Source organism: Gastrolobium bilobum, unplaced genomic scaffold (genome assembly GCF_033153095.1).
Source record: "Gastrolobium bilobum isolate Gb01-03AN ecotype WA unplaced genomic scaffold, APGP_CSIRO_Gbil_v1 utg11595, whole genome shotgun sequence".
NCBI lineage: Eukaryota > Viridiplantae > Streptophyta > Magnoliopsida > Fabales > Fabaceae > Gastrolobium > Gastrolobium bilobum.
The window spans coordinates 35,198-47,369 of NW_026898316.1; the positions used below are offsets into that span (position 1 = coordinate 35,198).

The 12,172-nt window shown below is 34.4% G+C and overlaps 1 protein-coding gene across 1 annotated transcript; it reads right to left on the bottom strand.

Moving 5' to 3' along the window:
- Nucleotides 1-1,801: 1,801 nt before the first annotated feature.
- Nucleotides 1,802-9,683, bottom strand: LOC133314817 (RNA-binding motif protein 25-like). Its single transcript, XM_061516344.1, has 6 exons — nucleotides 9,427-9,683; nucleotides 9,154-9,306; nucleotides 7,680-8,094; nucleotides 6,825-7,499; nucleotides 6,135-6,730; nucleotides 1,802-2,096 (listed from the first exon to the last, which is right to left on the bottom strand). The coding sequence occupies exons 1-6, from the start codon at nucleotides 9,679-9,681 to the stop codon at nucleotides 1,845-1,847; spliced, it is 2,346 nt and encodes a 781-aa protein (XP_061372328.1). The 5' UTR covers nucleotides 9,682-9,683; the 3' UTR covers nucleotides 1,802-1,844.
- Nucleotides 9,684-12,172: the final 2,489 nt, after the last annotated feature.

Below are 12,172 nucleotides of genomic sequence, written 5' to 3' on the forward strand. Positions count from 1 at the left end.
GATTTTTTTTTTAAGCGTGAGACCCACACTTGATTTGTGTGTGTAGGAAAGTGCTCTTGTCATGTCAAATGACAAGAAGGGAACCTTATATAAACTTAGGAAAATACTTTTAGTACAATCATGGTATATACAATCGGCCAATAAGAGTGCACCACAGCTGAATTAGTTCCTGAAAAAAAAAAATTAAACTATATACTCTCCGAAGTATATACTGATAAGTACCACGGTGGTGATAGTGAAAATGGTGTCGTTGACTTAGAAGTGATTACTTGTTCAACTCCAATTCCAACACCCAGGTTTAATTTTATGACAGCACGTTAAAGTTTAAGACCAGCAACTACAGTGAAAGATTGTTGATGCAAAATTTTGTTTATTTAGCTTATGCTATTATTAACCTGAAAATAACAGAAGTAAACCCAATATATCCAAAAGACTCAACTGACTCGGCAACAATGAAATAAACACACAGAACTGGTAAATTGTGCGAAGGGTTAAAAGAAAATAAATAAATAAATAAATAAAGGGAGGGAATGATATGCTGCTGTGTAAGATCGTTGGAAGATTTTCATCTCTCTTCTTTTCACATGCTATATATGTGCATCGGTGCTTCCTCTATCTTATTTTTCTTTTCCATGCTGCAGAGTAGGTGACTTTTGTTTTCGTTTTCTTGTTCATTATGTCTTGTCACTTGTTAGAAAGACCAATTCAAAAGCTATTTTTTCTTTGTGAGAAAATATTTCAATACAAGGTTGAATTTTATAACCGGCAAATTTTTTGTTTCCTGTTGATTTACTTCTCTACTTATATCGATAGTCTCATAATATATTGAATAACTTTTAACTAATGTGTTATAAGTTACGACATGATATACAACATACGCATAATCTTTTATTTTATCATGATATTTTATCATGTTTAATACTTTTATCCAAACTTTTCCTTAATATTTCTTCTTATTTTTGGAAGCTTATGAAAATGAAAGATAATTTAGATATGCCCTTACAAAATAAAATAAAATAAAATAAAAAGATACAGCAGAAATTAAGGTATTTAGATGTTGAAAGATGAAATTCCAATAAGTGATTTAACCACAATTTTAATATATTTAGACCATGGCAAAATTTGCCGCAATTTGAAGCTCTTCAGCCATGCTTGAAACCGAAACTGTTCATTTTCTTTTTGAGACATCAGGACTAGCATAATACAACATTTACTAATTTTAATTCAAACTTTAACAGAATTATTTTTTACAAATCGAAGTTTATGTATAAAAAAAAGTACTTAAGAGGATAATGTGTAACTTACCTAAAAAGTTTAAGCTAAATTATTATTGAAATTTGCTTTTAGTTTCTAGCCCTGAAATTTATTTAGTAGCATTTTTAGGTAACTTTTAGTTATATTAAATGTTTACATATTTATTTAATTTCATCTCCACGATCCGTTAATGTCTCGGACAAGTCAAAGATAGCTCCATGTTTAATAATAGTCCAATATGGGGTGGCAGAGCATCTCTTAATGTATATTGAGGACTGTTCAAAATAAAATAAAAAAGAAAGAAAACGAGAACTGTCATCACCAAAATCAAAGTTTTCACAACATGACAACGTGCCGCCGGATTATAAAAAGAAAATGGGGCTTTTATCCAGACACCTAATTGAATCGTGAAGCAATACAAACTGAAAAAAATATATTGAAGTGTGTTTATGGTTATGCAGTCGATTTACAATTTTGAGTAAGACATGAAAACCAAGGGGTGACAATAAAAACGTCAATCCAGCAGGACATGTCGAACCTACAATCCTAACAAAGATCATTATTTAGACCTCAAAGCAAGCCCTGTCTCTCTACTTTCTTTCTTTTTTTTGAATGTATCTCTCTACTTTCTTTATTTCAAAGATAAGCATCCTCCACATCTTGAGGACGAACATTTCAGCTTCTTCATCAAAAATGATCTGAAGACGTTCCAGCATCTGGGAAGCTTTCACATGTTCTTGTATACTAGAAACTATGTAATCTATCAATGTGTTTTCTTCTTCCCCCAAAAACTCTTTGATTTTCTTTGAAATCCATCGTCTCATTCTTTCATGCAACTGATGCTGAAAAAATTATAGATATAAAACCAACAATTTAGAACACACATTGCACTAGATTCTCTACCTTTCCATGCTACGCAAATCCCAATCACCAAAACCATAAAAAGGAAAGCAACTTATATAATAAACTTTCAACCCAGTACAGGAGTGATGCAGTAATTGAGAAAATAAAGGGCGTTATTAAAGAATAAAAATTTCAAGAATTATTTAAATAGAAGATTAATTAAGCAGCCTATAAGGCTCCTCTCCAGAGTCCACATACACTCATTTTCTCGTTTTTTTATCCATTTTAAAACCTTTATAATTCTCCAAAAGAAAAAACAAAACAAAACAGACTATCAAGAAATTTAGGCCTTTTGACCAATATAATTTGATGGGAAATATTACTCTCCTTTTACATGAGGTAACTTATCTCATTTTCTCTCACTTCGATTTCTGCACCCCACTTTTTTCTTCTTTTTCTTTTTTCTTGTAATGGTGGGACCCACCCATTTTCTCTCTACCACATAAGATAACTATCTTATGTAGAAGGAGATTAATAAAACCCTAATGTTTGACCAATACAATTCTATGACAATACTATTGGCCATAGTAATGCATGGTAACGCGTCGTGTCAGAAGCCGATTTGATATTCGGTAGTTTTCCAAACAATCATGAAAACGTTTCTAAACATAACGTCTTTCATTTGCAAAGAACATGTTAGGCATGCAGACGCGTTACTGTTCACACTGACGCATTCAGACTAGAAAAGGTGACGTGTGGAAAATGGTAGGAGCAGTAACGCGTTCAGTCTCCCATGCACCTGAAAACGAGACCTGCTCAACCATTTTTCATGGGGTACCTCCTATACAACCACAACACAACCGGTTACTTTGCCTCAGTGACAAATCGTAGCATTTGGTTATTGTTTATCATTTTTATTAATCCTCCTATAAGCCGACGTGATATGCCATTATCGGTTCATCCCTTATGATTTTAATATGCATTATTCAAGTCCTGTAACACAACATTTATCACTTTAAATTATTGTTTATAATTTGTATTATTCAATTCGTTCAATATTAAAAATATCCTTATTATGTTATCAAAAAAAATAAAAAAATATCCTTATTGTATAAAATTTTACAATATCTTTAATAAATAACATACTAACCTACAAATGAAATGTAAACATATCCATAATTAAAACAAAATCTTAAAATAATATATAAATTTAACATAAATAATATTTCATTTATAAAATAAATATAATATGGTGCAGGATATACTTACAACCAAAAAAGTTTATCACTTTTACAACCAACGTAATCATCATTGATTTTCGTCAATCTAACGGTTATCATTTATTGGAATTAATAATTAATTAATAAATACGATCCAATAATTTTCAATAAATGATAACCGTTAGATTAACGAAAAATCAATGGTGATTAGGTTGGTTGTAAAGGTTGTAAATTTTTTTGGTGGTAAATATATCATTCTCCTTATAAAATAATGAAATAATAGTATATTGATAAAATAATGAAATAATAGGGTTTATAAAATAATATAAGAATTTGTGACCATGAACAAAATATATCATTTTTAAAATATTCTTTAATTGTTTTCAATTAATACAAAATTTCAAATTCAAAAGATGAGAAAAACGTGTCACTTAGAAATTATAATATCAGTCAAATTTTTTTAATCAATATACTTGTAAGATAATATATGTCAATTTTTTAAAATTTTAGTCAATTTTGAATATGTTAAATTTATAAATTATTCAATAATTTTAAAATAGAATTAAAAGTAATTTCGATACGACGATTAGAACGTTTGAATAGAATAGAATAGAATAGCATGGACATGACTGCATTGAACGAATTGAATAGGAGGTGTTTATTAAAGATACTATTATTTCATTATTTTATCAATATACTATTATTTATAAATGAAATATTATTTATGTTAAATTTATATATTATTTTAAGATTTTGTTTTAATTATGGATATGTTTACATTTCATTTGTTGGTTAGTGTGTTATTTATTAAAGATATTGTAAAATTTTATATAATAAGGATATTTTTAACATTGAACGAATTGAATAATGAAAATTATAAACAATAATTTAAAGTGAGCGTGAGCGCTCAATCAGTGAGCTATTACGCACTCTTTCAAATGTGGCTGCTTCTAGGCAAATCTTCTGGCTGTCTCTGCACCCCTACCTCCTTTATCACTGAGCGGTCATTTAGGGGACGACATGAATCATTTAAAAAATATTTTCTAATCTATTTTCTATATTTTCTTTAATCTATTTTCTTTAGTGATTCACTAGAACAATTATGATCTGGAAGTCAATCCGGGGCAAGTGTTCGGATCTATTATGACATAACATTATTAATCTTATTAATATTGAACTTGGTAAAAAAAAGGGGATTTAATAACTGAAAAAAAAAATTATTCAAGAAAATTCTTTGAATGCGAAAATTACGTATTGAGTTTGAATTCTTGTATCCATAATTCAAAAAGTTTACGGGGCACTTTATTACTTAGTCTGGCTTTTATGGAAGCTTTAACAATTTATGGGCTGGTTGTTGCATTAGCACTTTTATTTGCGAATCCTTTTGTTTAATGTAATCCTAAAAAAATAGAAAATAAAAATACAAGTTTTCTGTCACTCTCATCAATAAAAAAACCCTTAGGTTTGTTATCCAGGAACTTGTTCAGAAATACTGTAATGAAAGGAACATAGGAGTTTGTCGCTAGGTATTTGACCAAATAGGATCGTCCAACTCCTATAGAACCTATCACTAAAATACCCCTGGGGGGTAGGACTAAGCGGAGCGAAAAGGGTTTCCCATATTGTTTCCAATATTCAGCAGCTTGATCAAACCAAGACTCGGCAATTTCAGAATCTCCTTGTCGAATGGCCTGTTCTCCGCGATCGGAATAGGTGAAATGTTGTGTTACAGGACTTGAATAATGCATATTAAAATCATAAGGGATGAACCGACAATGGCATAGCACGTCGGCTTATAGGAGGAATAATAAAAAAGAAAAACATCTATCCTTTTAAAGAATATAAGTTTATATCATTTTAGATCCTAACCGTTGATTTCCGTTCATCAACGGTTATAATCTATTGAGCCAAACTTAATGGGCCGAATTTATTATTAATTAATTAATAATTTTGATCCAATAAATTATAACCGTTGATGGACGGAAATCAACGATTAGGATCTAAAATGATATAAGCTTATATCACTTAAAACGACAGATGTTATTCCCATAATAAAAATGTTAAACAATAACCAAATGCTACGATTTTTCACTGAGGCAAAGTAACCGGTTGTGCTGTGATTGTATAGGAGGTGCCCCATGAAAAACGGTGGAGCAAGTCCCGTTTTCAGGTGCATGGGAGACTGAACGCATTACTGCTCCTACCATTTTCCACACGTCACCTTTTTCAGTCTGAATGTGTCAGTGTGAACAGTAACATGTCTGCATGCCTAACGTGTTCTTTGCAAATGAATGACGTTATGTTTAGGAACGTTTTCATAATTGTTTGGGAAACTACCGCGTATCAAATCAGCTTCTGGCACGACGTGTTGCCATGCATTACTACGGCCAATAGTATTGTCATAGAATTATATTGGTGAAACATTAGCAATTTCGAATTATATTGGTCAAAAGGCCAGAAATTTAATAGTATTTTTTCTCATCATTTGTGGGAAGTTGTTCTATAAAATATTTTAAAATCTTCAAAATTTTCAATATTTTAGTTCTGTGGGCTACCAAGACAGTACCCTTTATATCCACAGATAGGGGTGTACGTGTACCCAAAATATATTTTAATAGAGACTAGAATATCTTCAACCTTTCTTTCCACACACTCATGCTAAGACCCCACAATCCTGGTAAAGAGCGGAATATACCCATTTCTTATCTGGCCCTATGTGCTCAAGCCATGTGTAAGAGAGATTAGACAAATCTCTTCTGAATATATCAAGAGCAAATAATTACACAAGTAAAAGTCAGCCAGATAAGAATCATGTACCTTGTCATATACTGCCCAGTTTATCTCATACGAGAACAACTCCTCCTTGGTCTTTGGTATCATATCAATTAACTGTTTAGCATCCAAGAGCCTCTTGTTGTCTGAAGTCTTGAGTTTGTCCAGCCCACGATCTCTATCCCTGTCACGGTCAGGAATTTTCTCCTTGTTTTCGTCTCTGTTGTGAGTGTTGTCTTCATCACCTCTGTCCCTATCTCGGTGATTAGATTTCTCATTCAAATGCCTACTTCTATCCCGTTCTCCATCCAGCTTCTCTTCCTTGAAATTAGCACTGGATACACGCTTAGCAGATTCTGCAGCTGCAGCCAGATTTGCTGGTGTTGGCCCTGAAGCAGTAGGTTGAACCGCCTGCAGTTCCTCAGCTGAGTAATCAATTGGAACCAAAGGCCTGATTTTTTTGTCCTTGTGTGCATCCTCGTCCTCATGGAAAACGGAAGGGACAGTGGTTCTTTTTCCAGACCCAATCAGACCAAATCCTAGCTTCTTTGCAGGAGCATTCCCACTTGACCGTATATCAGTTTCAGCAACAGATCCCATGCCCGATTCACCGTTGATGCCATTTAGTGAATTAGCGTCGCCTGTCATGTAAAGGCACCTCCATCTTTGATATAATGAAAGAGGGAGAGAAAGAAAAAAGCTGGGAGAATTGAGAGTAAGCTTTAAGAAAATTACCTATATGACCTTCATGACTATAATCAGCTACAATATGTTGTTCAATTACAAAATTTTTTGCTTCATTAGCAATCTCTTCAGTACCAGTAACTTTTTCACCACCATTTACCACATGGTCAGATAATAGCTTCAATACATCTCTTTGTTGTTTCTGTTGTTGATCCTCCTCAGCCCTCTTCTTGGCCTCAGCAATTTCTTCCTCTTCCTTTTGTCTGTCAGCCAGGTCACCTTCCCTTTCACGGAGCCTCTTTTTTCTCTTCTCCTCTAATACACTTCTCCGCCACCTCTTCCTTGAATCATCATCCTCATCTTCTTCATCATAGAGTATCTCCTTCCTACGTTTGCGTTCTCTTTCTTTCTCTTTGTCCTTTTCATACTGGCGTTCTTTCTCTTTCTCCCTCTCTCTATACTCCCACTCCTTTAAATACGCTTCATACTGATGCTCCACCTCCTCAACCCTCCTTCTTTGTTCCCTCTCTATCCTAATACGTTCCAGCTCTGCTTCTCTTTTATATCTTTCAAGTTCCCTTTCCTTTTCTCGTTTTAGTTCCCTATCTCGGTCTCTCTCTCTGCTTCTCCTGTCATGCCTTCTATCAGAAGTCTCAGGCCTATCATGTTCACTAGTTGGTTTTCTGTCACTGTCTGTATCTTTCTCATTTTTATCTTTAGCTGCTTCTACAGAATTTGAAAAGTTTAGCTCCTGAATAAAACATTTCAAAAAGGCAAAAACAAAACAAAATAAAGAAAGAAAAAACTGCTAGAGGACATGTATCCCAATGATAAAATATAGCTCTCTTGTGTCAATAGATAATAGATATAGTAATTGAAATGCCTTTAGCCTACAATAAATCATACCATTCCTCCCCATATCTACATCAGAGTCTCCATCTCTTGTTTTAGCAGGTTGTTCAGAAGTTATTGCAGAGCCATTGCCAGCTGATTGTGCAGGAGCTGCAGGCAAAGGTCTGGTTTTCAATCTCTCCTCTATCATGTTCTTGATCTTTTCTAAAGCCTCTTGATCAGTTTCCCTATCTTCATCAGAGACAATGCCAAAGGTTGCCACATCATGGGATTCCTTGTTCCCTGAATCATTATCTTCTTTCTTTGAGTGCTCTGCATCAGGTTTTACATCCTTATTCGCATCAGTAGGTTGTGCACTTTCATCATCTTTCTCATCTCCTGCCTCTTGAGTTTCTTTTTTCTTTGAATTCTCAGTTTTTCTCTCAACATACCGCTCTAGATGTTCTTTCATAGTTTGATTAACAGTGAGCTGTTAACCAAATATCAAAGGTTACATGGCTCACATATACAACCAGATAAAAGAAAATAATTTGTGTCAACCTAACTTTCAACATAATCATGAATCTAATTCAAATACATTTCATTTAATGTTTTAGAAAAGGCTGAAGAGATGGAAGCATTCACACCAATTATTGTGTATGACCTCCATCACACTAACCAAACAGTTAAGTCAAAAACACATCATAAGTCACCTCTACATAGGCTGTTAGGCTCAATGAAAAAAGCATACGACAACTTAAAAGCAACTACTTAATGCAAGTAATTGTTTTCTAAAACTCCAATTATGAAAAAAAGATATATAATTCTTATCATTAAGCAATGTACATATATAAGGGAGAGACACATTAAAATATTGATATCAGCCAAATCTTTATGATCCCTGTGTCACAGACAAACTCAAGTATTAGCTTCACAAAAATCCTTATTTAAAAACTGATCCCCTCCACCTTCAGAAAATTTTCCCAAAAAAAAAACCAAATACTAATTTTAATTTTTAATTAAACCAGACCAAAAAGCTAAAGATAGACTGTATATTTATTTGTATTCTCATTCATAACACTAACTAGGTCTAGGGTTGTGAGAATTAATGAGTCATGACTACTCAAAACTGAGTTGAAACAACCATAGTGAAAGAGTATAGAATATAACAGTTGACTTATAACTGTTTTCTGTTTATAGTACAGTTGTAACTAACTCTTTAACTCTAGTAGGTTACACTAACTCTAGTGAACTAACTCTAGTGAGTCCCTGTATATAATGTACTGCTACCACTCATAGAATACAAGTTATCATATGATCTAATATCAAGATCAGATTTCCTTTCTTTCTTTTATCTCTTCTTCTACTTTTCATTTCTTAGATTCTGTTCTGGTACCTTTCACATAGAAAAAAAATGATGAATATTTTAGATCTATATTTCATAGATAATAAAATAGCTAGTGTAGACAATTATCAAGTATTCAAATAAATAAATAAATAACTGAATATTTAAATGCAACGGGCAAGTAACAAGAAAATGAAGGCATACCATTAGCTCTTGCCCATCAATATTCAATTTTGTAAGCAGACGTAAGGCACGAAGAACCCCTTCATCAGACTCAAACTCACAAAACCCAAAGCCTTTAGGAGTTCCATTTGATAAATCTTGAGGACGTCTCCAACGGTTGACCGGTCCGCATAACTTCAAAGAAATATACATTCATTCTAGTTCATGTTTTGAAAGGTTGGAAAGAGAATAAAAGAACTAAACCCTGCCAGGCCCCCTCCCCATACAAGAGGCCCAAAATAGTCAGACATTTACCTGAAGAAGAGAGAGCATAAAACCATATTCCACAGTTGGTGCGATCTTGCCGACATAAACTGTGATTTGTGGCTTCTCAACAAGAGTAACACTAGGAGCAACCACGGGTCTGACAACAGGAGGAATAATGGGTCGAACTGCAGGGACCCCTGCAACAGGTGGGCGTGGTACTGGAAGAACATTAACTGCTCCAGGTGGGCGTGGAGGATATACAGGACGAACCATAGTTCCATATGGAGGGGGATAACGAAGCATACCTGTACAGATGTATAAAAATAGCTATGCAAATATATTAGATCAGGTCATAAGTGAATATACACTGTAAACTAACAATACAATACTAAAGATATATGTGGAAATTAAGACAAGAACAATGGAATGCTGTTACCACACATCAAAAGCATAATAGAGATGGCAGCATAGCCAACAAACACCAGCTGAAATGACAACCTGAAGAAAACATTAAAAATACCATCGAGTTTGAAATATACGGTTATGTAAAGAGAGCTTACCTTTGACTGACCACTTGCAACATAGCAGGCTTCTCAAACAATTGCAAATAAACATGAGACTTTCTTCATCTCATGTATGCTTGGTTTAATAAGAAGAAACTCTAGTTGAATTCTATGTTTTTTATATAGCACCCCATGTTGCAGCATTAAAAGAGAAAGAAAAAAGAAACTGTAGAGAAAAAAATGAGAATTGAAAAGATTGAAATACCTTAGGACACAAGGCCAACGTGCATTCAGTTGCAAACATGGTCGATTTCTGGAATTCATAAAAACATTGAAGGGAAAGTACTCTTATAACTAGCACAAAGTAGCCTACTAAAATGAGCATGACACAACCATAAATTATTTAGATCAACAAAGGAACAAAATTTCTTTTTCCATAGTCAAAATCCCCATGTGCAAGCTTTGATTTCCAATTTTAGTTAAGGACAAGCAAGAAACATGCCAAATAAGTGCATACCAAAAAAATGAGTGGTAGAGGTGTAGGTCTGTAAGCAATATGAAGCCTTCCAACTTTTCTCACCGTATTCAATCAAGAGTCAAGACGCTGTAGGAGAAAACATCCGGTCATCGATACCCCTTATCTACCAACAACAACTTTCTAAATCTCTCCCAATTCATCTGAAAAAAACTCCTCCCCACAATAAATCATAAACCATTAATTATCATAATCAGTATCATACTATCATCACTAAAACGGTTTTCGTTTAGCTAATACACAGTTACACACTTAACGGTCTTCACACAACTGCGCAAGCAATAAAGTAACACATTCATACCAATGATTCCGATGAAGCATTAAATTCACAACCATAATCACAAATTAATTTAAAAAAAAATAAAAAAATTGATGATGGAGATATCATAACCCACCCGCAGGAGGTACAGTCCATTGTGGAGCGACCGGAACAGCCGCGTAACCGTTCGGCATTGGCGTGTACGGTCTCAAAGGCGGGATAGCGGGCTGGCCGGGAGGAATCTGATATGGCATCATCGGCGGCACGGCCACCGGAAACGCCGTGCTACCACTGACAACGCCCGGAAACATTGCCGGAGCAAAACTCACACCATGTGGCTGAACTGAAGGATTTTGATAGCTCAGCTTCGGTGAGAACTGAGGCAGTGGCCTGAAGGACGGCATTGCCGGAGGAGCAAAGGCCAATCCGCAGGAGACTTGCTGATGCGGCGGCGGCGGTGTCAGTGTAGGAAGTAACGCTTGATTGGAATTTGGGTTTGCAGCAAGTGGCGATGGCGGAACTGCATCGGATTCAGAGTTTTGTGGTTTGGGATCTAGGACATCGGAATCCGCCATAGGTTGTGAGAAAGTGGAGAATCGAATTCAACTGGTTATTGCGATGATGTTGATCTCCAGGCCCTAGAGGCTAGAGAGAGAGAGACACGTTGCGCAGAGGGGAAGTTATGGCGCTTTTATACCTTTTGGTTTCTAACAAAAAAAAACACTTTCTCTAAAAAAAAACCCCAAGAAGTTTAAAATGAATTTAATTAAAATCGTGTTCTCTTACCGATTCAAAAAAATTTACATTAATCTCTCGAAAAGATTAAAATAATCCACTCTCAATTTTATAAGAACCAAACAACTAATAAGTGGAGACAATATTTTTATTAGAGATCCAAAGATTTTTATTTTTATTTTTTTCTTTCCTCCCTCTCTCACGTGACTGATTTAGCAGTGAGACATACAGGAATGAATGTCTGTTTCTTGTCCGTGGTCGATCAAAACGATAGATATGTGTTTGGTCATGTATCACATTATAGTCATATGGGTTGCAATGATATTTAAGGAAATTTGACGATGATTAATTTAAATCCTCTTTGAAATTTACATATTTTTTTAGGCAAGTTAACCTGCCAACTTGCCAAAAAAAAAGAGATGAATTAGTGTTTTGAATTTTTTTTGAAAAGTGAGTCAACCCGCCTCACTCTATTTTTATTAGGTTAGAGAGTGTCTACCCGCTTTGCCACCTTTATGACGGTCTCCTTCAATTGAGTAGATTTTTTGTTCAATTCTCAAGCTCTTCACATAAGTTGTAGAATTCCCTTTTCAATGTAATAAGAATAATCTCACTTAATGCCCAGAACTCTTGTTATACAAAATATATAGATATAAGGTCAACATTTCCTATTTTCACTAGATTATGCAATTTATTTCAAAATGACCCAATTTAGACCATTTTCATGAAATGTGACCAATTCAATTTACTTCACTTAGGCCT

What these genes read in the sequence shown, in the direction of transcription:
- LOC133314817 (XM_061516344.1), bottom strand. Translation starts at nt 9,681, where the DNA reads ATGCTTCGTTATCCCCCTCCATATGGAACTATGGTTCGTCCTGTATAT. An exon ending in TTGATGGGCAAGAGCTAATG is followed by an intron (nt 8,095 to 9,153) that starts GTATGCCTTCAT and finishes TTTGGTTAACAG; the next exon opens with CTCACTGTTAATCAAACTAT. An exon ending in TGTAGATATGGGGAGGAATG is followed by an intron (nt 7,500 to 7,679) that starts GTATGATTTATT and finishes CAAATTCTGTAG; the next exon opens with AAGCAGCTAAAGATAAAAAT.